Here is a 26,402-nt window from a genome sequence, read left to right as displayed (position 1 = left end):
AAAAGTACAATAAAATGAAAAGTAACAGCAGTCAATTTTGGAATCTGCTTTTCCTAGCAGGTAACATGAATGGAAAGACAATTCAAAAGCAGTGACGGTAGATCATGGAATCACAGAATGGCTTGGTTCGGAAGGGACCTTAAATATCAAATCATTCACACACTGCTCCCATAGACAGGGACATCTTCCACTAGACCAGATGTCTCAAAGCCTTGTCCAACCTGGCCCTGAAAATTTCCAAGGATGGGGAAGCCACAACTTCTCTGGCTGACCTGTGCCACAGCCTCACCACTCTTCCAGTAAAGAATTTCTTCCTAATACATAATCTTAAATTTGTTCTTGTTCACTTTAAAGCCATTACTCCTTGTTCTATCATTACACACCCTTGCAAAACTCCCTCTGTTGCTGCCTTGTAGCCTCCCTTTAGGTAATGAAAGGCTTCTATAAAACTGAACAACCCCAGCACTCTTAGGAGGAGACACATAGGAGAGGCGCTCAGACTGAACACCTTCACGGCTTCTTCTAGACGTGCTCCAACAAGTCCCTGTCTTTCTCAGTTTGGGGGGTCCCAGAGCTGGAGGCAGCTCTGCAGGTGGGGTCTCACCAGAGCAGGGCAGAGGGGCAGAATCCCCTCCCTCCCCTGCTGCCCACGGGGCTTTGGATGCAGCCCAGTTGAGCTGTGAGCCCAGCTGCCCCATTCATATTGAGCTTCACCAGCACCCCCAAGTCCTTCTGGACAGGGCTGCTCTCAATCCATTCTCTGCCCATCCTGTGTTTGTACTTGGGATTGCCCTGACCCATGTGCAGGACCTTGCACTTGGCCCTGCTGAACTTCGTGAGGTTCACACAGGCCCCTCTCAGGCCTGTCGAGGTCCCTCTGGGTGACATCCCCTCCCTCCAGCGTGTCCACTACACCACATAGCTTGGTGTCATCAGTAAACTTGCAGAGGGTGCTCTGATCCCACTGTCCATGACACTGACAAAGATGTTTAACAGTGCTGGTCCCAGCAACAACCCCTGATGACCACCAGGTCTCCACCTGGATATTGAACCATTGACCACAAACCCTTTAAGTGCAACCATCCAGACAACTCCTTATTCCCCAAGTGATCCCTCCATCAAATCCAGATGTTACAGCACTATTTAATTTTTTCAATCATGTAATATATTCTATATTGCCTCCTCCTCCTCCCTTCCCTCCTCCATCATTCTTTAAATACCTCTTTCTTTTTCAAAACTTTTCTCTCAACTTCTGCTATTATTTCTGCACAGGACTCGATCACACACTTCTTCTGACCTACTCTGGTATAAAAAGCCAAAAATCACTCTCAACAGAGACAGCAAACTGAATTTTATCTTTCATAAGCTCCTTTAGTAGACAATTATTTTGCATCTCAAAACATGCATAATTTCTCCTTCTTACCAGAGGCAATAAATGAGCAATCTAGGAAATGGCAGTACCCACATGAAGAGTGGCTGAGCGGGAATCAAACATGCAGCAATAGCGAGCAGAAACAACAACCTGACAAAAAAACACTCTGTGCAAAAATAAAAGACTAGAAACAGAAAAATGTTTTACTTTACAGAGACAACCATGAAATCATGGCAGGTAGGCTTGGATTTTTATTCCAAGGCAGAGGGACTTCAAAACTGTGCTACCACTGCAATATAGAAGAAGATATAAAAATCTGAAGAAGATGAATTTTCAGGTTCTTCCAATCCCATCACTTAAAGCAATCTTACCTTTCAAGTGTAAATATCACAAGAACTCATTTCATCATTGATTTTGTCATAAGTCTGCAGGAAGCCAAATAGTTACAAAAAGGAGGCATCTTGGACTGATAATTAATGCAAAACTTTGCATGAAATATCAGATGTCAGTTTTCAAGACAATAGAGAAACACTTAGGCAGGACGAATGACTGCCTTTGTGCTTGCATAGCAAAGCCAATGTCTGCAACCATGAAAATGGAGTTTTTCACATCCAAAGCACCATGGTTTTTCTCATGAAAACTGTCTGCTTCTTTTTATCATATGTCCTAATGCTTACTTATTTTGCTGGCTGAGAGGGATTTGATAAGCTTCAAATGATTCTAGTCATCTATGATATCCAAACCCAAAACTTCAGGAAGCCAATTTCAACAAAGCAGAAAAAATAAATCCCTCTCTCTGCTGCTCCTATTTTTCAGTCCTTTCCTGGTGACTTCTCTCTGACTAATGCATTTGCAAAGCTTCTTACATTAGGCTGTGTCCATTTTTCTTTCTGAAGTGGTGACTGCAGGTCAGCTTGCCTAATTTGGAATCTAAAGCAGACATGTATTTTGTGCATAATTTTCCCTGTTTATTTGCTGACAGGCAGTTGGAGGCTTACCTGTGCCTAGAGGACAGAAAAGATGTCTCCTGGACCTTGATACCCAGGGAATTATTTCCCAGAGTCCTTTCAACAGAAAGTTTTTCCTAACATTTCACATCTTCCTAAAAAAAGTTTTCCCTTGCTCATGAATCAAATTAGAAAGGAGCTTTTTGTTCTCTATTTTAAGTATTAGAGAAACAGATCAATTTGTGAGCTTTCTGGATCACATAATTTTTATATTAATTTTTTATTTTTAATCTTCATTTCTCCTTTAAAATGTCACTCTGACTATTTATACTATATAAGAACAATCCATACTTTCATAATTATATAAAATAGCTCCAAGTATATTAGGTATCCCTACCACAAATGAAGTTATTTTCCCCACCTAACTTAGTTTTATGTAATTTAAGCCTATGCTTTCTTCAGTAAGAACAATGAATTGGTGCCAAAGATTCTAGACAGAGCAACAAATATTTTGTCAATCAATACTGGTCTCTTGGTACTCAAACACTGTTTGGATAGACAGAAGTGTTTTAAAATGTCTGCTAGCTAATTCCACTTTTAAATTGACAACCGTGATACTCACAAGATGCTCACGAAAACAGCTTTTAAATACTGTATGACCCATACAATATTTCTGAAATCTGCTTAAAAGTTGGATGCCCAAGAGTTTGTACAGAACCCATAAGTGCTGCATTCTAATTTTAATCAGATTACCAATTTTGTAGTCACTAAATTCACATGTAAATATTTAAGCTAGATCTCCACACCTGTTATTCTTTTGTTGCTTGCAAACAGAAGCAAACGCCGAGTTCAGATGCATTCTGTCCTCATTACCACAGCTGAAATGATTTTGCTTGTTTTTACTCAAAGAACCAAGATGGAAAACAGGCACTTGGAAAAGGTAAATATGAGTACCAAATACTGAAAGCTAAATTAGACATATACTTGGAGCTGGAAAGAAGAACTTAGCTTTTTAAGTTTTTTTCCCCATCATAAAGAAGCCACTTTTGAATAGGGATTTGTTTTTCTTCAGAATAAATTAAAACCAAGAGCACGGGGCATATCTGAAGAACAAGAGGATTAAATCTACAAAAGCTGAGACAATTTCCAGTAAATATGCAGGTAACAATGGCAAACTACAGAAACCATAATGTGGAAACAACAACAAAACCAACTAAGAGAAGCAGAAATTCTTACTCTTCTACGTATTTGCTAAACAAGCATGTGTGGTAAAGCTGATGTTTGATCCCACTGTAAATGGAAAATAAAAATTGATGTTTTATTAAAGCTCCCAATCTCAGAATATAAACACACTAGAAATTCTTCATATTTGGACACACAAAATTACCTATTAAGATTATAGAATCATTTAGGTTGGAAAGTCCAAACATTAACCCATCGCTGTGAGGTCCACCACTAATCCATGTCCCTGAGTGCCATACCTACGTGTCTTTTAAATACCACCACTGCTCTGGACAGGCTGTTCCAGTGCATGACAACACTTCTGGTGAAGAAATTCTTCCTAGGATCAAATCTAAACCTCTTGTGGCTCAACTCAACACTGTTTCCTGTTCTTCTGTCACTTGTTCCCAGGGAGAAGAGCCTGACCCTCACCTGTTACAACCCCTTCTCTTTTAGAGAGCAGTAACTTCCCCCCCACCCTCTTTCTCCAGGCTGAATGCCCCCAGCTCTCTCAGCTGCTCCTCGTCAGATTTCTGCTCCAGATGTTTCCCTAGCTCTGTTCCCTTCTCTGGACATGCTCCAGCCCCTCCTCCCCCCCTGAATTGAGGGGCCCAGAACTGGACACAGCACTCGAGGTGTGACCTCACCCGTGCCCAGCACAGGGGGACGGTCACTGCCCTGCTCCTGCTGCCCCACGATTGCTGACACAGGCCAGCATGCCCTTGGCCACCTGGGCACAGCTGGCTTGTGTTCAGCTGCTGTTGACCAACACCCCCAGGTTTTCCACAAGACAGCTTTCTGGCTGCCCCAGCCTGTAGCACTGTATGGGGGTGTTGTGACCCAAGGGCAGGACCCGACACTTGGCCTTGTTAAACCTCACTCCTCTGGCCTTGGACCATGGGTCTAGGCTGTTCTGATCCCTCTGCAGAGCCTTCCTGCCCTCCAACAGATAAACAGTCTGACTGAGCGGGTGTTTGATCCCCTTGTCCAGATCACTGATAAAGATAAGTGGCACCAATACTGAGCAAATCTAAAGGGCAAGTGTAGCTAAAGACAATGTGAATGTAAATGGTTGAATTTACAATAGCCATGAAGAACGAAAAATATTAAAGAAAAGTGCCTTTGTGTAAATTTCTGACTCCAATATCCCACCACTTCATGACAATTAGCCTCCTGGCAGTATTTGCAAGAGAGTCCAGGACTTCTTAACATAGATCTGACTCTCTGAAACCTTTTTCCTAGCTGACTAGAAACAATGATCACCTAAAGCATGTAATGAAAAGGAAAGCTTTGGAATATATGATTCATTGTCACAAATCGATGCCATCTTCTAGTACTCAGTCTTCATCTGTAAAAGAAAGAATTTATTGTAATAGAGATAAAGTTGATTTAAATGTTTAAATTTGGAGGCAAGAGGATGTGTTTACAAAAGCACTCTTTCATACAATGTTACTGGTAGGAACAGAGAAGCTGAATGGGTTGGGAATGAACATTCCTGCAAAGGGAACAAGAAGGATAAGGGTACGTGCCTGCTGCGTGTATTCTTTTCCCCCAGCAAATGGGTGGCCTGAGCAACCCCGAACTCCTCTGAAGATCCTCTCCCAGCTCAGAGCATTATATTCCTTCCACTCTAAAATCCATATCTGTTGTTTCTCCTTTTCTGAGATAAAATTACCTATGCTTTAATCTGTGAGTACTTTCTAGCCCAGGGGTGCCCTATTCGGCAATTTTTTGAATGCCTGACCTCAGAGCTTCCCATGTCACAGCCTACATTCCTCTTGCTGAAATGACATCCCTACTCCATGTAAGCCAGTCAAACTGGGGGAGTGATCAAACCCCTGGACCCCTCTTCTCCTTTATTCCCAAGTGCTATCAGTACCTATTACTAGGTGAGCATGCTGTCTTGCTTGGGCTCTCTGAGAAAAAGTGGTTTATCTATTAACATTGGAAGAGATTGAAAATACCTGTACTGCAGTTATGAAAACATTTGGAAAGAGAAAAGAGGCCAGGTGTAGGTAAGAAGGCATCTACAGTAGCACTGCTCATACAAAGTGACTGAAATTCAGCAATACACATCCAAAATTTGCAACAATCAGAGTTAACACTTGAATTTTTCTTTTTTTTCTCCAAGCATTCTGGAACATAACAGCGAAGGCTGCTGTCTCCAAAACAGATCAAGGTTGCCTCGAGACTACCAAGAGAGTTGAAAGGTACTATAAACTCTGTCTTCAGCGTCACAGAATCTGAAAATGTTTTACATAATCAATCAAAACTTTGAAAAGAAGAGAGAAAACATTTTCTGAGCTCCTAAACCGATCAAGGTTCCAGCTGACAGCAAAAAATCCAAGGATTTTTTCCCTAAAACATAGCTGCACGTTATTGCTGTGACTGATTGGTTTTATTTTGAATTCTTTTGCTTTTATTCCCATACATCTAAAGCTGCTTTTATTCCCTATGTGATATCATCAGATCTTCAAGATTTAAAGTCTATGTCAGCAAAAAAAGAAAAAAAAACAACCAAACTCAACAAGGCTTTCCATCTTTCACAATCTGATGTGCACCAACTCTCATTCAACAAAAGACCTGTCAGTAGCTCCATTATCAAGTACAGTAATAAGCTTAACTTTTGTGTGCAATTCTAAGCCACTTCCCATAGGAACTACACAAATGCTTCTTTGTTAAATCTTGATTCAAGATTATGGACTTTTTATCTGCAAACTGCGAGGTGCTTCAAAATCTCGAGTACTGGAATCTTTGGTAATCAGATGAGTGACAATACACAAACTTGCAACTGTGATGATTAGAGAATCATAAGCATCTTACACGAGGAACAGAGCAGAGATGTGTGGATAGGTAATTTCACCCACCTAAAGGAAGAGCTTTGTGTACACATGCTAAAAAAGTATTACACAGTTTCTGTATTTTATCTGAAACAATCAATCTTTCCACAAGATCCATACAATTAATATATCTCCATGAACTGGGGAACCAGCTTCTTGCGTGATAGGTTCTATCTTCAGACCCCACAGCTTTCAGATTGACCTTTAATTTTTATTTATTTATTACAATTCCACAGTGTGGGTAGATACCTCAGTAAGAAGATTCAGGCACTTTGTAAATCTGAAAAAGGTTTTGTGCCTGTGCATTTCATATATATGTCCTCACTATTGTTTACAATTCAAGTATTGTTATTTCTTTGTTTGGCACTAGCAGCAATATTTACAATTGCATGAACAGAGGTAAATGTAAGAGGGTACACTTAATTTATACAGTACATTTCCTTTCCATTAGAGACCTTCCTCTTCCTAAAATCAAATTAAATGGTATTATGCATTAGCAGAAAGTAATCAAATTGTACTTTATTTTACTAGAAAGACTACATTGTTGACCTTTTTATTTTGATTAAAAAATAACAGGAATGCATGTGGAATTTACCAGTAATGTATCTGACTTATGAAATGCTCAGCTGCATTAGAAGTCAAATACATAAAAAAAATTATTTAAACTGCTATCTAACCTTTTTCCTTTCCCTTAAAGACACCCTTGTAAGATGCGTGCTATGTCTGTATTCTAAAGGCAACTTTTCAATTACGACTATATAAGAAACAAACATAATCCAAGGTGTTTTTCCTGTGTGCATGTTTGTACCTGCATGTGCAGTCCTTGATAACCAAACACACATGCAAACACATGGCTGGTGGCAAACCCCTCTACATAAGATCACAAAAAAGATTTTGTGCAGATACAAAGCCAGTGCATCTTCAGTCTCTTTTACAAAACCTGTGCAAAACCTTACTGGTCATAAATCATAGCTTAAAAGAAAATATGGATTGCAGAGGGAATAGCGACCACAATGAATTAGGTTTCCCTCAGTTTGCAGTCTCTATTAGTTTTAAAGTGTACTTGTATATTTATCGATTAAAGGACAAAATACATTTCTTCTTTCCTTCATTTTTCTTAGCAGTTATGTTTGATCAGAATGGTTTCTTAATCCTCCTCCTTTAATTATATGACAAGAACACAGCATGGTAGAGAAAACAAGTTCTGTTTACATAGAACTGTTGAACTACACCTAGGAAAAATAAGAACCGATATGCTTAAACTTAAACTACAAAAGAGAAACAAAAGAGATCATCTTGGTAGCCGAAGTGAAATCTGTGGGTGTTATGTTTTCTTTCAGTGACATATACAAGTATCACTTCAAGGATTTACAGGTAAAAAATGGACACTTCATGATTTTGATCAAGTAGGTACTGTTTCACAGCTGCCAAAAGTATCCCCTAAATAAAGCATGTCTTTTTCACTGAAAATTCCATATCAACATGTTTTTCCACTTTCTTGGCACATACAGGAATAGTCCCACGTGCGCACGGAAAGAACAAAGTCCTCCACGCGTCATTACAGTGCACGGCCTCCAAGAACCACTCATAGGCTCCAGTGTCACCAAATCCAACACAAAACACACCCACCACCATAATTCTGACTGATGAAAGTGATGTAACTGAAATGCACAAATCAAAGAACAGGCATTGAAATTTTGAATATGTTACTGAGCTCATTTTTCCTGAAAAACATAGCTCCAAATACCTTTTCATTAATAGTGTCATCATTCTGCCTGGCCTATCCAAAATTCTGAAGGATACCATGTTTCCAATCAGCAGTTCCGTGTTCTTCTGTCTGAGTCTCTAAAATGTAGGTACAGCAGGGCCACTTTAGGACATCATTAGTTATGACCACAACTCCCCAAGGGTCTGAAAATAGCTTCCAATCGCTTAGAGTACTTCTGTCCCTCTTTGACATCAATAAGAAAAACTGGTACACCAAGTCAGATAACGAAGTTTTATGGTGGTGGAAGAAATGAAAAAGAGGCAGGTGTAGACTAACCATAAAGGTTACATTCCACTGATATTTTACACTTCACAGGTAAAAAAGGTACAAACCTATGCTTTTAGGGAAATAGCAGAGATTCAGATGAAAAGTTAGAGAAGCATAGGAGATGTACAGTACAGGTAATTTGGGATTTGGTGCACCAGACCATCAACTGGTAATTATGCTATGTGTCCTTTTACCAGGCAGCCACAGTTAAACACTACGGTTTCCTTGAATTCACTTTCCAGAACAGAGATGGTACCAGCTAAACTGGCAGGTTAGGATGTTAGAGCACTTATTGCTGCTCAAATATTAAGGAGTTTTCTTCATTGTGCCTGCTTTCAAGACAAAATGAAAATTAAAGAAATTGTGTTTCACCAACATGAAAATGTAGCAATATCCAAATAGCCAGAAAGGGGTTTTACTTTTTTCCCCAGTATCCCCCATTGGTTTAAAACAAAGCTGTAGGCAACACTGTCACTGATTTTTAATGACATTTCAATGTTAACTGCAAAAAGAAAACAAATATAATTAATTCACAAGGCATTTGTTTTTTTCTCTAAATAATAAGTTAATAAGTTAAAATGTAATGGTAAAACAAGTGCGTGTGGCCTAAGGATAAATTCAGTGTGATAAATATGCAGCATAAAAAGCTCCTAATAGGAAGAGCCATTGGTTGACTAACCAAGAAATATAAAGTTATTCTTATTTGTTAACACTTGTTAATTACCCTTTTTTATAAAGTTTCAGGTTCATTTCACATGCAAAAATAACACATTTTTTTCTTCCCACAAATCAAATACTGTGGGGTAAGATCTGAATTGTATTGATAGTTATGAAAAGCCGACTCACAGCTCACCAAAAGATATAACAAGGTCAATGACCACAGTGTAGCCTGTGAGATTTAGGTTGAGCATTAGAGGGGAAAGAGTAAAGTCTGTAGCAGTGTAAATGAGGCACTGATAAAATGTCCAGAGACACATGGTGGATCCTCTGTTCCTGGAGGTCATCAAGAAATATCCAGGGAGAGCCACAGAGAGCCAGAGTGGACCTGATCAAGGGCTGGTGACAACCCCACCCTGGGTGCCTGGCTGGACTGAGTGACTCAGACAGGTCTCGTTCAATCTAAATTTCTATGATTTATTGATTATATCAAATTAATAGTATGGTTAGTGCTCTAATGCAAGACCTAGACCTGTGAGAAACCCTTACAAACAATAAACAATGATGATTTCATACTTGGCATTTTTTGTTTACTGGTTGCTTGCTAAACTTCAGGACAGTAATTTTTTTCAACTAAATTGAGAAAATACTTCTGTTTAAGGTGCATTAATTCACACACTCATAAAACAAGATGCATGAACTAATTAGCTGTTTAAGAGAACACACATTTTTAAACATAAATTTGACACTAGACAATTATTAGTGATGTAGGCCTAGAGATTTAATCAAGGAACATACTTGATTTGTTACTTGAAGCAGAGAGAGATGATTTTACTCTATCTTCAAATTAAAATGATTTACACAAAATGCAACCTATAATCTCAGTGCTTTCAAAATTTAGTAGTATGAAAAAATTCTTTTCCATTTCATCTTTATTTGAATATCCATACATAGCAAAAGTTCCATGTTTCGAGAGCTCCTGAGTTCCTAAAAGATAATGGAGTTGCATTATGTATATCATACATTCTATTAAAAAGAGTTTGAAAAACCCCAACAAAACATTGACCTGGAGTGCCCCCCCCCCCCGCAAAAAAAATCCCCAACTAACAATGTCGTCAGGTTACTGAAAAGTTTTATAAATCTGTACACTGGATCATTACGCCTGGATAATAACATTTAAACATTCCCATATTTGTACTTTTTTTAGAAGTATCTAAACAGTTTGACATGATGGAATATATTTCACTTGCCTATTACAAAATATGTAAAAATGAATGGAATATCCCAAACCGCACATTTTTTAGAATTTCAGATATATTAAATTTGCCTTCTTACACTACTCAAGAATCGTCTCTAATCACATTTATTCCTTTCTCTCTGTACTAACCATCTTGCATATTACATTTTTGGACATACTTTCCTACTCTTCTGTATTAGGCATCTCGTAATTAGAAGAAATATGTTTCAGTATGTATAGCAGAAATTAAGGGATGATGGCACCAAGCCAAAGAGAACTGCAAATAAAGCAATCTTGCTGTCTGAGTGTTCTGGAAAGATACTTGGCATTTCAAAAGCTAAAATGATCCCACTTGACTTATGAGAAACTAAAATACATAATTTAAAAGCTACTTTGAGACTAATTTTTTTTTGTAGAAAACTCTTCAAATATTTGAAGTTGACCAAAACAAAATTTTTATGTCAATTTATTAATTTTTGAAAGCACAATGATTACTTGATTACTTATAAAGTGAATCACATTCCCTCCATTGGTGACAGAACAGTTTCCACACTCTGTACTACACTCTGAAGAGTTTACAGTTTACAAAGACAGCATGAACTTCTTCCTATAATTCATTACAGATGTAAAAATGAAATGCTTTTGTCATAACAAAACTAACCCAGAATCACAATTAAAGGAATGTAGAGGGGAAGTACCACTCACTACACTTCACTAACTAAATTAAAATATTTTTTGGAGGTATCCTCTCTTTTTAGACAACTTGGTAAAAAACCCATGGTATTAATTATTACATATTTTGTTCTTGAGTTGTAATTCATGTTTCAAACCAATATGAATTAAAAATAATCCAGTCCCTACTACTTGATTTTTTAGTATTTGGCCACAGATCCAATACTTACATATAACAGATCTATTCATGCACATTCATAGTGAGACCTCAGTAATATGTCAAAAGGCAGATAGGTAGTAAAGCTATAGTTTTTTTTCATGTTCTCCTTCCAATTGTTAAAAACACTTAACCATTGAACTGTTTCCACTAAACATTTCATTTTTTAAATTAAAAAAATAAAGCTCTAAACCAGTATTTATCATGTGCTGTAGTATTAGCAGTTTAGTTTCCTTTCTATTCTAGTGAGCAGAAATCATTACAGAAATCATTAAAGAATTTTCTTTTTAAAACTTAAGCATTCAAAATAACTACACTACTCTACAAAGCACTTCATTTAAATTTTTTATGGCAGGCAGACAGATTATGGTCAAAATTAGACTTTCCTTGAGTAATTTGAGTATTAGAGGAATTCAACAAACCAAGGGAACATATAAAATAGAATATTGAAAGGAAATTCTTCCACCAAAAAATGAATGTTTTTAAAGATTTGACTTAGTTTGAGAAATTATGATGAAACAACTTTATTACTTGCTAAGAACTTTCAACAACAGTTCTCATGTTTAAGAACTGTGAACTTGTTTCTCCCTTTTGGACGTCATCTGAAGAAAACATTCACTTTTATTTAGGCAACACTGTAAAAATGCACTAACTTTAAAATGTAATTTGTAAAATATGTTTTATAGTGCAGTAAAAAGGGGGATCATAAAACTAGCTCCTAGAAGTTGAGAAATAAATTGCAACTGCAAACTATCAGTCACTGTAAAATATGGTGCAAATCTTTACTTGTATGATTACATATATCAACAAGACTTCTGTATCATAACCCATTAAATAGAAAAAAGACTTGGTACATTCTTTTTTTCTTCTTCTTTTTGAGTTCTGTTTCTCTCACTTAAGAAAATACAAATACTGCTTTAAAATTTAGAAATATGAGAAGGAATGTTAAATAATCCCCTCTGAGACTAATACTAGGTTTATAGGGATAAATTTAAATGCAGTAAATGTATGGATTTTTTGAAGTATAATGTTAATTGCTACTCAACAAATAATGTGGTTTAGGGGCAAATTTTAAACAAATTCAGAAGTCCAATGAACTAAATATAAAACTGGACTATAGCAGAAGTGTTAATGTGAGTTGCAATTGGTGCTTATCAGAAAACATTACATGTGTTAAATATTTAAATTAAGTTATTCTATCCAAGCCAGAAATAAATTCATACTAAATAAAGTTTCACAATTGTTTTTGTTAAGTAAATCTACCTCTGACTGCAAATCAAATGTTCCATTAGAATTGGTATTCTTCCTTGAAGTGTGACATTAACAGACAGCGTTTGAAATGAAAATATAAAATGACAGTACATTTTGTTGGTAGTCTTAGGACGGGCAAAATCAAAATTTCATAAAAAGCAACAATGTTCATGATATCATCATAATTGCACAATTTACATGTAATCATTTATTTGCACTTTAAATCAGTCTTGAGCTCCAAAGACAAATGTTTAGATACACTGCTTTTGCTGTGTGGTAGCTCACTGGAGAGGCACCCAGCACACAGGGTGGTGTGGCACTGGAGGAATAAAGCTGTAAGTTACTTCTTTTGGTCACACAAAAAAGGAAAATACAACTAACACAAGAGAACAGAAGTCAGATCCTGAGTTAAATGGAGTTTGGTTTTATATTACAGTCTCCTAACACAGTAAATAAAGCAAATGATTAAACAAGAACCTGAAAATGTATTTCTGGCAGCACATGCAGAGGTTGTGGCCACTTCAATTTTTGTTGTATCAGAAATATGTGTCTTGGAACTCAGAACTAAGATGCATTTTTCCTGAAGATTAACTTAAGCACTTCTCTCAAGTGATAAAACAGCACAAAATTAAATTTTCTATTATGACTGATAAATTGCTGCCAAATTTCTCACCAAATAATTGAAATAACAACATAAAGCACTGTGTTTCCCACAGAAAAACTTAAATTAGAATAACAGGACCTGTGGATCTCTCTACAAGACAAATCAAACCTGAAGTACAACACATCTCTGTTTTCCACATTTAGAACAAGCAACTGGGAACAAACTGTGTACAAATCATAGGCTTCTGCTCTGTTCATTATGACTATTTAAAAGCGCATCTACATCCAGCTTCCTCCAGCTGGCTATTATACTGCATTATTTTTAAGGGTACAGGTTAAGGGAGACAATCCACCTTCCAGTATGACAAAAAATAGTTTGAAAGTTTGTCTCATTTCATTGCTCAAACAGAAAATCCTTTATTATGTACCATAGGACAAAGGATTTGACTGTCTGTTATTTGAGAAATACACTATTGCAGTAATTTGTCTCACTGTATGGGTCTTGAAGATGCACGGTTGTATCTCAAATCAACTTCTAAAGAAAACTGCATGCCATTTTTGTGGCATTGGGAATACTGATAAAACTTACACAAAAAGAAAATTTGGGTTTTTGATAGTTATGAATTATATATCGTGCTGACAAGATTGTTCAAGGGCTCTTTTCTGCTTCAGGGATTACTTTTGATAAAGTTTTATTTTGACTTTTTCTTATTAATGATTTCCACAGATAGGTGACTAAAGTTTTCTACTCACTCCTGAACATTCCTAAACATTCATAACAGAAATAAAAATGATTTCTTCTGATAGGGTTCCAATCCCAAAATACATCAATATAGAGCTCTTTCCTCATATTAATAAGTCTCTTGGTTTCAATGTCAATGGGATCCCTTATAGAAACAAAATTAGGTGTCAATACCTGCAAGATGCTATAAGAGCAACTACTCCAAATTAAAACAACAATAATAAATATAAAACTAAACAAGTTTTAAAATGTCCTAACAAAACCTCTACACTGTAATTTTTCCTCCTAGCTGAAGGGAAATTTTCAGAAGTTTTGAAATACATGAAATGACTCCAACTTCACCCTGCACACTCCAACATAAACAGTAATGCCATCATAATGGAGGAAGAGACAGTAAGTTATAATGTGCATTGTTGGTTTGTTAAACTATGTAGAACTCTGAAATTCACCTCTATTGCTAGAATAAGCTTTCACAGATCCTCATAATTACCAGGGTTTCTATGGAAATATTTGCTTTGGAATTCAGAAAGAGTGAACATTTTAATACAAAAGCAAACAAAACCCCCTTACCAGCTGCTAGAGATTTTGTCAAAAGAAGTAAGTATCATTAATACATACAACAGGGCACAGATTGCTTGCCACCTACTTGCTCTTCAGGTATTTTAATTCTTACAGTCTACTGGAGTTTAAGTTGCAGCCTATGCACAGAAAACATACACTAAAACCAAGCAAAGAACCTTGAAATTTGGCACTAAACACCAACAATCCTGCTGATTTACTTCAGTGATTTCAGGTTTCTGAATAACTAACAGAACAAAAACTAGAGAGAAAATATTTTTGTGAAAAGGAAGAGAAAAATTTTATAAGAAAGCAATATATATGCGTATATATAAAGTAGTTAGATACTACCATATACTATATTACCACCATTTTATACGAACACAAACATACCTATATACGTGACATACACAACACCACTAAAGAAGGTAACAGAAGCCCTGGTCCCTAAAAGATTATCTGTACATTTTTCTACAGGCATAAACATAATTTTCAGTGTGACTACTGCTTGCTCTCATTGCATCATTAAAAGAGTGCAAAAGAGAAAGAACCACACACAGGATAGGAAAACCTAATAGGGGAAAGATTGATTCAGAGAAGAGAAACTTGGAACTCAATACAGCAGCAATTTCAAACAATTTTGAAAGAGACAATGAAAGTTGTATTTATTTAAATGATGTAAATTGAGGGAGAGATTGCAAACCAGTAATGGGTGAGGATGAAATATTTTAAACTCAGAAATCTATTTACCACCTGTTCCGTTCTGTCTATCCATAAATGCTGCACTTATCCCCCCCAAAATGTATTTGCCTTCTGAGTTATACTGTGCAAAAGACGTGGTGTTTTAAAAACAGATTTTAAAAGGCTAATATTAGGAAAGAAATAGTTTTAGTGAGATCAAGCCTTAGAGAGATTTGCTAATCCAAGTGAGAAGCAGACACTAAACATTCTCTTTCGTGAAAATACCCACAGTATGCTTAGTCTTTATGATTTACATGACAGATGGTAAATATTGGAAGGAAAACACAAGCAACTCTCAGTAGGACAACCCTATTCGTTAATAATTAAAATATTCTATTTTAAAATAGAAAGCCTATGTATCCTAAGTATTTAAACATTAGAGTTTAACAGTATCTTGGGAAACTATTTTAACATTGTTAGTGGTATCTCACTTCTCAGAAAAGAATCCATAATCCAGTTATGAAGAATAAACACAAGTTACAGTTATGTTTTTTTCTTGTGACAATTGGACTTGATTCAGTATAAATGCTATCTTATTCCTCCAGACTTCTACTTGTAATAGCTATGCCCTATCTGTAACATTTTAATGTAAAAACTATATAATTCCATTATAGTTTCTTGAAACTAATTTTTTTGCTTCAGCAAACACCCTCAGAAGAAGAAAAACCTTTAAAAAAAACCCCCATGTGTCCTCAGAGACACTAAATGCATCATTAAATGCTGAAAACAGGCAGTATGAGAAAGGAATAGTAACCATTTTAGAAAAGAAAAAGGCTACATAGCTAGAGAGCTCTTTTTCAACACTCAGAATCTTAAAGTTATCAGCAAAAGACCACAGTTCATCTCAGGTCCTTGTGACAAGCATTTCTTCTGAAAAGCTTTGTGCAATTACTTTACAGCCAGAAATAGAGACTTTCTAAGTTACGCAAAATCCGGAAGTACTAGGTAATGGAAATTCTACAAGACAACTATGAAGACAGCTGTCATCTTCTGAAGGTTACTTGACAGGAAACACTGTGAGATCAATTTATTCCCCGCATTCTGCTAACTGCACTCCTAGTAATGACCATTTGGGCACTTTGTTTTTCAGAAAGTTCTTCAGTGATTGTTCTCAAGGCACAGCTGTACAAAGTGCTGAATTTGAACACTTTATTTCAAACGTTTTTCAGAAGTGACTTCTTTAGGGGTTTATTTTTTGGGGTGGTGGTGTTCGGCTTTGTTTTTTGCCCCCCTATGTTCTGTTAGTGGAAGCCTACAATTCAAAGCTTGCCTTGAAATTCTTTTCAGCACCTACAGAGGAAACACTGGTCTGACTGCTTTTCTAAAGTGGAAGTAAAGCATTAAAGACTTTTATGTTTCACTACTGCAAAGAATGTGGTTGTCAAGTAATTCTTAACGAAAATATACACTTAACATTACTGCAAGATCAGACCCTTAAAACATCTACTCCTGTTTCACAGGCTAGTTTCATCAAATCTTTTTATCTTTGAACACAAAATCTCACTTTTGTGTTTCAGAGCGCATAGCACTCTGCACTATTACAAACTTGATAAGTAATAATTTGCTTAAAACAAATTCCCAGCACTAAGGATATCAATAAAACCCAGAACTAAAGCATAAAATCAAAGAGACAGTTACACAATTCTGTGTGTGCTTGCGGCCCTAGCTCACCACTCTACATCTTCACATCAACCTAACTCATTTGACACACAGTCTCCCCACAGCTGAGAAAGTCCCACTTCCTTACCAGTTCTTAGGAAAAGCTTAAATACAAATCCCGCCACATTTAAGTAAAGTTAAGGTTGTGAAACAAATCAATAAAAGGCAGGAAATTCGAAGATAATACTGACAATCCATGCTTAATTCATGATTGCTTAACAAAAGGGCGAAACGGTATGAGGAACTAATGTTTAGCTTTAACTTCACTCTGTCTGTGTTCTTGGGCAAACAGGTGTTTATCTCAAAGATTATACTAATTCAGTCTGCCCTGTCAGTCTAGATGCATTCTAGCGATTATTTAGCATTTAACAATGTGTTGGATGTAAAGAAACTTTTAAACTAATTGTCAGCATCCTAGCATCTTACACTCTAATAGACATCATTAATTAAAAATACATCTTGAGAAAATTATGCTGGACCAACCTAAAAAAGGTTATAATAACATAATTTATTTCAGAAATAAACAAAGCACACTTTTTGTATGCAAAAATACAAAATTATTCATTTTGTAATGCAACATGAAATAGAGAATATTTTTTTTTCTCATCAGTTAATACCTCTCAGTATGTACACATATTTCAATTCCTGTTTGAATCCTAATCTGTGTGTATACTATAAAGAATATTTTCCTGGTCAGAAAAATGTCAGAAAAAGGAATGCAGCCTATCATTATTAGAGTGTAGGGGGTTTCATTTAATCTTTTATGCTTCCAAGTAAAACTGAGTATTTTAGTGTGCTTTAAATATACTAATTAGATAAAAAACATGTATGCCTGGTAGTTTTGTATACTACCTAGCCTACGCAGAAATAAGAAAAACAAAAGAAGAAAATTAATAAAATGACAAAGATCACAGTTCACATCCTTCTCTAAAGGACATGAAATTACCTCACACATACATACCTTATTGAGTTAATTGCAGGACAATAATAACAGGTTTTGCTTTAATTATTTTCTTTATTTACTGAAGTTGTTATTATTGATGAATTAATGTATCACATGATTAAAAATTTTGCTGGAAATTAGCAATATTACTTTTTTTTCCCAGCTGAGTTACTAAGCAATCATGATCTTTGATCCCAGACATCAAAATTCCTGCCGCTGAATAGTTTCAAAGAGGGCTTTCATAATCGTGCCTCCATACAAACCTGGTGTCAAGATTTTAACTGTTAAAGCAAGGACAATTCTGTGTTTCACCCTTGAATTATTATTCATATTTCATAATGGATTATGAAAAAAAAAGCACACTTGCACAGGACTGTGTGCTCCCACCCAGTTACAGCCTCACAGAGCCTCAGACACTCCCTGGTGGAGCCTGAACAATTACATGTGTGAAGTTGTTAAGTCTTTGTAAGACCACGGGACACCACCTAAAAGATTCCCTGAGAAGTCAGGCACATGCTCCTCAGCTGATTTCCTCTACCTGACAAAATACAAAGGTACTGAGGACATGAGGGCTTCAAAAGCCTCTGAGGAGCAGTGGCTGCTCTTCTCCCCCAGGGAAGAGTGACAGATTCTTTGATAAAGGAGGTTCAACAATAAACAGAGCTCTCAGCACTGTAAGGGACTCACTTTTTAACTTGCCAGCAACAAAAACAAATGAGAGAAAGTCTTCAACTGAACTGCCAGAAAATAAATGAGAAAAGGGTGATGCCTGGTTCAACCCTGCAACACTCTTGTTAACCTAATTAACATTCACTTGCTATCACATTTTTAATTGAAGGAAAAATTTTTACTTAGAAACCATAAATTATGCTTCCAAATTCTACTTTGTTACAATTTGTTTTGCATTTTCAGCTCAGATGTTAAAAGCAAAATTTATTTGTCAAGTTGGCATGCTGAGATATGCTGAAGATTATAATGCTAATCAATTAGTCAATAATGTATAAAAAACGAGTCAGTATCTCAGCTATTTTACTGGATCTTTAAGAGCAAAAATAGTCGAATTTTTAAGCAAATAGTAAAATGTAGTAGCAACACTATCAATAGAAAAATATTCTCAAAGTCCCAGTAACTGAGTACAATGATGCTAAGTGACTGCATTATTGACAGATGGGCCTTAGTATAGAGAAGTCAAGAGAAGCTCAGGTTGGACAGAGCAAATCAGCCAAATGCTGTGTTTATTCTCTGCTCATTCATTCTCTGAAACATGCTTTTCATCTAGCTACGGACACTTCCTTTTCTCTCTCTTCAATCTTTCATAAGCAAGGTTTTCTCTATCTTAGGTTTCTTTGCTTCAGTATTTCAGTTGTTTCCCTACTTTTGGGAAAAATCATGTTTTCCTCAGAGTAACTGCACTGAATGAAGGGTGAAATCAGTTTGAGAAATTACTGATCCTCAAGACATGGATTCCATTATGCCCGTGATAACCCTTTCCACATGAGTTGTCAAAGTCAGAAGGGACAAGAGCAGGGCCTGTAGATTCTGTCTGTAGTACACAGACGGAATGGACAAGTCTGCCTTCAGACTCTGTCCTGCACCTCTCGCCCTTCAGCAGTGACAAGAAGCACCTTCATTATTGTCACCTTGTGTTCTACAAACAATTCCCCTCCCTGAATTTCTATAAGACATTTCACAAATTCAGAAACTCATCTTGGACAAGTGGCGTCAAGCTGAGAAAATCTGTTTTTAACTCTGGCAACATCTGTTCTGGCCATGGAAGTACAAACAAGTGCGGACCAGAGGAATGGGCAGTAAAGGCCCATGTTCCCTCTCCTCTGCCATGCCCCAAGCTCTGCAGCTGCAACAGCTGTATGGTGGGCTTATGTTCTAATACTGTGGACAAAAGGTAACAGAACAACACACCCTGGAAGGCACAACACAAACTCCAGTGAAGTGCAAAATGTGAAAACGAAAATAGAATGAGTTTGCAACCACTGGAATGATCATCACTTTGACATAGTAATTCTTTATTAAAAGCTAGGGAGTGTAAAGTTTAAAAAAAAAAAAAAAAAGTGAATGAGAAACAGAGAAACAAAATAATCAGCAAGCCTGAAATAACATCTCAAATACACAGTTTGTACATCCTGCTGAAATCTAGGCATGTAAGTGGGAGACAGACATTTGAGAATCTGACCTCATGGCCTTATGGCAGAAATAAGTGTCTTATTTAAGGTCAGTATCTAATTTGAAAAAACTAAGACAAGATAAAACAAAGCAGCCTTTCCAAACAAGTCCTAGAAGTTTTCCTCTTCTAAATACAAAATATGTCTTTCTATGAGGCCTATCACACAGGACATTTAATTCCTAAGGTGCTCCTCTCTATTTTATCATAACAGCATTTTTAAAGGATCATCAACCTCATTCAAATTTTATGGCTTACAACAGGTGACCAATCCACATTCTTGCTTGCTTAGTTATGCTTTTACAGCATCTAGAATCACATATATTTTTTTGATTTTTCTCTCAAATGTTTTCCTGGTCTCCAGGACTATTAAAAAGGGACCCTACCCAGTCTGCCCAGTAATTTCCAATTCTATAAGAATACTTTGCAGCAAATACATACACTGACGTTCATACTTCTAACCACAGATATTTTTAAGCATATTAAACACTTTTTATACATTTTCCTATTTTTATGGATGAAGGTTTTGAAAATTTTTATCTCTACATTTCCAACACTTTCTGTAACAGTTCCTGTGAACTCTGGTTCAATTTTCACAAAAATAAAGATATAGATATATTACATACCATAGTCTGTGATCTTACAGGATACTAAATACAGTTCTTTCAGGTTCCGTCCTTCTCTGGCAATCACCTCCACACATCTGGAAGACACAGTAAAATTACTGTTATAAGACAGTAAATCACTTTTAAATATCAAGAGTACAATCCACAGGTAAGATGTACTGTATCTCAGTTTCTTCATTTTGCAAATGCTCCATACATTTCACTGAAAATGAACACAGCTACATGTTTACACTGGAGAAAAATATTATTTTAAATTGAATGCCTTTATATGGATATTCCCCTAAGTCTAATATGTGAGCTGCTTGAAATGTATACAGACTAGCACTTTGGAAAATTACACAAATGTGAATTTCCATTTCTTTATTACTTTGGAAAGTTTCTGTTGCAAATTTTAAGCTTTGACAGCTTTCTTCTAGGGAAGAACTATAAATGCACTGTAATGAGGACAAAATATAAGAAAATGTAATTTTAAATTCATGTTTGTATTTCTTCAGTGATTACGGCATGAGTCAGCATTCATCAGGTCATGAAATGTTACACGATCATGGTGTTCCAACACATCACTGGAGAAGCTTGTATAGATGAGAAAACAGCTCATTAATTTGCCTTATGATAACTGTGATGAATATGCAATGAAACATAGAGGTTTTTATGTTAGTCTTGCTGTTTGAATTTTGTAAGCAAAAAACTTAATACGACTTAACATAAGAAATTAAATAGGAGTTTATTATGCACTTGTGACCAAACCCATATTACAGTGCAGTATTTCCAACTGCATTGTTTATAATACATCACTCAGAAATCACAGAATCATAAAATACATTTTCAATCTATTAATGTAGATCAGTTGTTCATTAGATCAGCTAGCATGACCATTGTGCTATTTTCTACATAGATACATTTTTTAAAGTGTATTTTATTGGATAAGTTGTAAGAATTTCTTCTGATCCAATATATTCGACTTTAATTTTCAGGTCAATTACCCAATCACTTACTCTGACACTTAAATCAACCCTTGAACAGTACACAAAATTAAATTACTTGTCAATTTCTAAGAAAATAAGTATTGCTGAATTTGTCATACTTTTGAAAGATACACCTAAACCTTCAGGGACCTTTTTCTTCCACTTACCACCTCCAATAGATTATCTCCCAATCTGATTTAACTGTTCATGCTGGCAATTTTAGATTTTAGAAGCAACCACCTAATTCCTACAATAAGACAATAACTGAACAACAGCCCTTCATACTTATATGTCCTCTCTCTGCTTCCTTCCACTACTAATAAACAGCACACTTCTGATGGAGTACCTTAATCACAGTTCCTTTAACACTATTACAAATATTCAACCCTGGAAAACTGTGAGAGCCTGATATTTAGAAGTTTTTTGCAATTCTTGTCATTAGGTAAAGATTGCCTTACCTCATGAATACAAAAAGAAAAGAAAGAAATATCTACACCAGGACTATGCTTTTTAATACAAGGTAACCTCAGAACTACGCATTTTCCTAAAGTAAGATAAGAGTTAGCACATTAAACACACTCTATGTACATGGAAAACTTCTTCTCTTCCTGTAAGACATGATTTTGAAGAACATACTCATCTTTGTTAACTGGCTTATTAAGATAACTAGGCCATGAGAAATTTTTTTTTGTTATTTATTCCAAAAAAGTATTTCCTAATAATGAGATTTTATTGCTATTATTGGTAATATGAGTAAACAGAAAATCATCATCATATATTTTATTAGCAGTATTTTCATTAGGCATTTCAGCAAATAAGATATAATTGAAGAGTCAATGGACACTAAGGTTAAAAGAAGCTTTTCTTAATTCTCAAATACATAATTTAGCAGAGCAACCCTATTATGAAACACTTCTTACCTTGGATAAAAATTCTGAACCCAGAAAAATATTTTGAAAATTGTATCTAATGAGTCTAAAAGTTTTCAAATTATTTTTGCTAATTTTTACTCACTGAAAGACAACTAATCTAATAAAACTGAAGTATAACCATCGGTGTCTAGAAATACCACCACCAGACAGTCAAGATGACATTAAAGACTACCTAATTTTCTCTACAACTTCAGTTGCACACCTTTTCAATCAGTCAGGGTCAAATTCATACTATCTGCACAAATGCAAAAGCACTTGACTTGTGTGGCCCTTATAAATGCCTCCTTTAATCCCTCCAGGTAGTGCCAGCTCTAAGGGTTAAAGTTTATCCAAGTGGCTTGAGTGACTCCAGTCCTGTTCTCAATGACATCTTGGAGTCTAAATGAAATACTCTTCACTTTCTTCTACTAGGAAAAGAAAACCTTCACAGGCTTCAGCTATATTCATTAAACACTGAAGGAAAAAACCAAAAAGAAAAAAAGTTAAAAAATGGTGCTTTGACTCCCTCTTTTCTTTCTGTTTTTTGAAAATATGAAAATCACCTAACATCTAAAAGAATGAGGTAATGGCACATCTAGTTTGGAGGGAAAAAAAATTATACATAGCTAGAATACTGAATTTATGTGCTTCTGTGTGCTTTCTATACCTTGCATAAGTCAATCTAATTCCAGTTTTAGTTTCTATTATCCTTCCTATAGATCATCCTCATGTAAATCAATCTGCAGACAGGAGAAACACTTTATATGGCCTCATTTCCCTCCGCTCTACAGAGGGTCACACAATACATAATTGCTAGTAACAACTGACTTCTTTACAACATAAGGAAAAATAAGGGTAGTTGTGTATTTATTGCTTTTACCTTTTAATCTTTGTTAAACATGACAGCAAAGAAAAAGGTTAAAAGAACAAAATCAAATTAACCTTTTCTAGAAAGCAAGGATCATCTTAATTCTGTTGTAATAATCCATCAAAATGATGTCAGATTATTGTCATATCTATCTTTGGAAGTATTTGTATTTATGATGTTGCTGAACTAGACAACAAAGAAGCCTAACCTAAAAAAAAATAATCAGCATTATACTGGTAAATAAATGAAGAAAAGTTATTATTTAAAGCTGTGGCAAATTACAGAAGTGAGCAAACCAGAAAACTGAGCCCCATAAAACTTAGGGACTAACCCCTCTCTGTCAGGGACATGGTGGCAACAGCTCTGTGCCAAGGCTGAGAGAACTTCTTAAATCCCTTGACTCAAAGTTACTGAGCAGGCTTTTATCAGCTATATTAAATGTATTAAAATATAAACAATCTTCCAGAAAGAAGAGAGTTTTTTACATTCAAAATAACTTATTACTAAAAATGAGCCAAGGAATAAAGAAATACAACTGGAGTTAGAGCTCTGCTAATATACATATCTGGATTAGAGCTGGCCAAAGTTAAAAATCTTTCCACTTCTTACTTTGGAAATGAGTATCATTTAAAACTATGTAACACATTAAAATATCAAAACAGAGAACATGAAAAATTTTAGGAAGACACTGCTTATTTATTAAACCTGAAAATATTATCCAATAAATGCTTACACCAAGCTTTCCCTAGATCTACTCAATATTTTATGAATGCCGTTCTCTGATAGACTGTTAGGCAATTCAGTTTTATTGCATTCGATTCTAAAAGTAAGAAATTAATATCACATGCTGTGAAATTTACAGTGCAATCAGAAGCCAGGAAAGGGCAAAAAGCACAAACTGGTTTCACATAAAGCAGCCAATCAAACAACATTGAAGAAATCAAGAATATAACTAAAAATGTACCTACATACTATTAGTTCAAAATAGAGTCATATATTATATAAATATATATAATATATATATTAATTCAAAATAGAGTTATAAGACCACAGAAGTCTGTAAGATAACTAGACATGAGATAACTGAGCACTGTGACGCTGAACATATCCACACTGAAAACATCCCAAATATCATGATATTCAGAGACTAATAAACCTAAGATTGTCTCTTACTGTTAAAATTTCTAAAGATGTCTTTCAACTTCAAAACCAAAAAAATCTCAAGGTGAAAACAATATAACTATAATGTTGCTCAACTTTCAGCAATTGCTATCAGGAGAAAACTCTCCATCTGGATTACAGAAACTACAAAAATTTGTCCACTAACACATACTTGTTATACTGCTCTTCCCACCTGGTTTGTAGACATGAAAAATTACTTAGGTCTACAAAGATTTACTGGTATAAAGCTTCTCTGCCAACAAGTCCCTTCAAAAGTAACAAAACTGCATGACTGAAACACAGGTATGTCTACTGACATCTCCAAATTTAGGCCCATATTCTTGATAACTTCCCACATACAAATACGTGCAATGTTTTCTCAGAGTCAAGGTTTATGACTTTCCAAAATATAAGAGTTTAAAAATAATAATAAAACTCCAACAAACCAGAAAAAAACAAGTAATTTGAAACCCCGTAATTTTCTTCTCCTAGCCAATTGATCCCTACATTCTTTGACCTGAATGAAAGCTTAATGAAGTAAATGGCAAGCTTCTACCTGTAAGAAAAGATAACACATATCCCTGAGTTATGAAAAATAATCGTGTATATATATATAAATATATATATATATAGGTGTGTGTGTGTTTATATATATGTATTTCATATGTGTGTGTATACAAACACAGAGCTATTAAATTTCTGATCTAAATCTGAAAACATTGGAAAATTGTATTTGTGGCAACTGAAAGGAACTAATGAGAAAATATGAGTACAGTATTTGTGGTGTAAGTGGTCCTGGGAGACCTTGTTACAGTCTGAGAGGCTCCTCAGCCCTGAACAGAGCTAATTGGAGTTGCCATGTATTGGTTATGAGTCTACAACTTGAGGGAGTGAGTGAGCTTCACCCACTGAAGAGGTATAAACCCCCACAAAACATTAACATACCACCTTGGTAAGGTTCAAAGACTTGACTGCAAGTCTTCTGTGGCATTTGACTGTATTCGTCCCTAAGTGGTCAAGTGAACACCTTGCTATCCCTCAAATCAAAACAAACAGCACTACTGGGAAGCAAGAGGGAGCTTGGAAAGAACAAGAACACTAAAATATACCATGGAAACCATAAACCTCTGAGGAAATATATAGTGCTCCTCAAAAATTAGCATTTCAAGCATTATATTCAGGCAGAAAAAAAATAGCTGCACATGTAACAACACTCAGAGTCATCAGTTTTGATGACTTAAATTTTCCAATGGAAGGCAGTAATGCAATATAATAACCAAATCTCTCCTGTAACAAAACGAAACCTCTAACCACAGAAACATATATAGTCTTAAGAAATTGATGTAATCTGAGGCCCACTGCACTAGGAAAGAATAATTTAAAAGCTAAAATAGTGAAAATACTAACGGTTTACTGACAGATCTATAAACCCTTGTAAAACCTCTTAACAATAAATTATGAACTTAATACCCTGATGGATACATATTCTTGGTTCAGGATTCTCTTTCATTGATCATTTTGTTTGCATTATGAACAATAGATATCTTTCAATATGTTTGTTTTCTAGTAATTTATACAAATAAGAGGTATGATTTTTACTTGTTTTTCAGTTACCCTTGTACACAGAACTGCCATTTTAGAATCACATTCAAAATACGTATTTTAAAATTATTTTTCATTTCAAGACCAAGAACTGAATCTATATGAAACAGTATTAACCACAGAGACAGCAAAACAGGTTAAGACTTGTAATCAAAAGCACAAATGGAATTTGAAAAGCACTTTCTATCTGGAGCCAATATGCAAAGTGTCATGAGTTATACAAGTTAACAGCAATTATCTTAGAGCAATCATTAAGCTGTGATTAGCAGGGAGGTATTCTTTAGAAAAATCAATGTAATTTAAAATTGGGTTTGCCAAACAGTTTTGCCACTTACAGCACAGGAAAACAGATAAGATTTTTTTTTTCATGCTGGAATTCACAAATAGCAGAGGTG

General features: G+C 35.6%; 1 protein-coding gene across 1 annotated transcript in view; it reads right to left on the bottom strand.

Moving 5' to 3' along the window:
- The window catches only part of FBXL17 (F-box and leucine rich repeat protein 17), a 276,603-nt gene that overhangs the window by 72,682 nt on the left and 177,519 nt on the right, over window positions 1-26,402 (bottom strand). The window contains exon 7 of the mRNA XM_042028053.1: window positions 20,501-20,577. Coding sequence (XP_041883987.1) covers window positions 20,501-20,577 — 77 coding nt within the window. The remainder of the gene's footprint in view (window positions 1-20,500; window positions 20,578-26,402) is intronic.

Source organism: Corvus kubaryi, unplaced genomic scaffold (assembly GCF_017639235.1).
Source record: "Corvus kubaryi isolate FWS band 111438036 unplaced genomic scaffold, C.kubaryi_AGA036_p1.0 37302, whole genome shotgun sequence".
NCBI lineage: Eukaryota > Metazoa > Chordata > Aves > Passeriformes > Corvidae > Corvus > Corvus kubaryi.
This window is presented reverse-complemented; position numbering and strand designations above follow the sequence as displayed.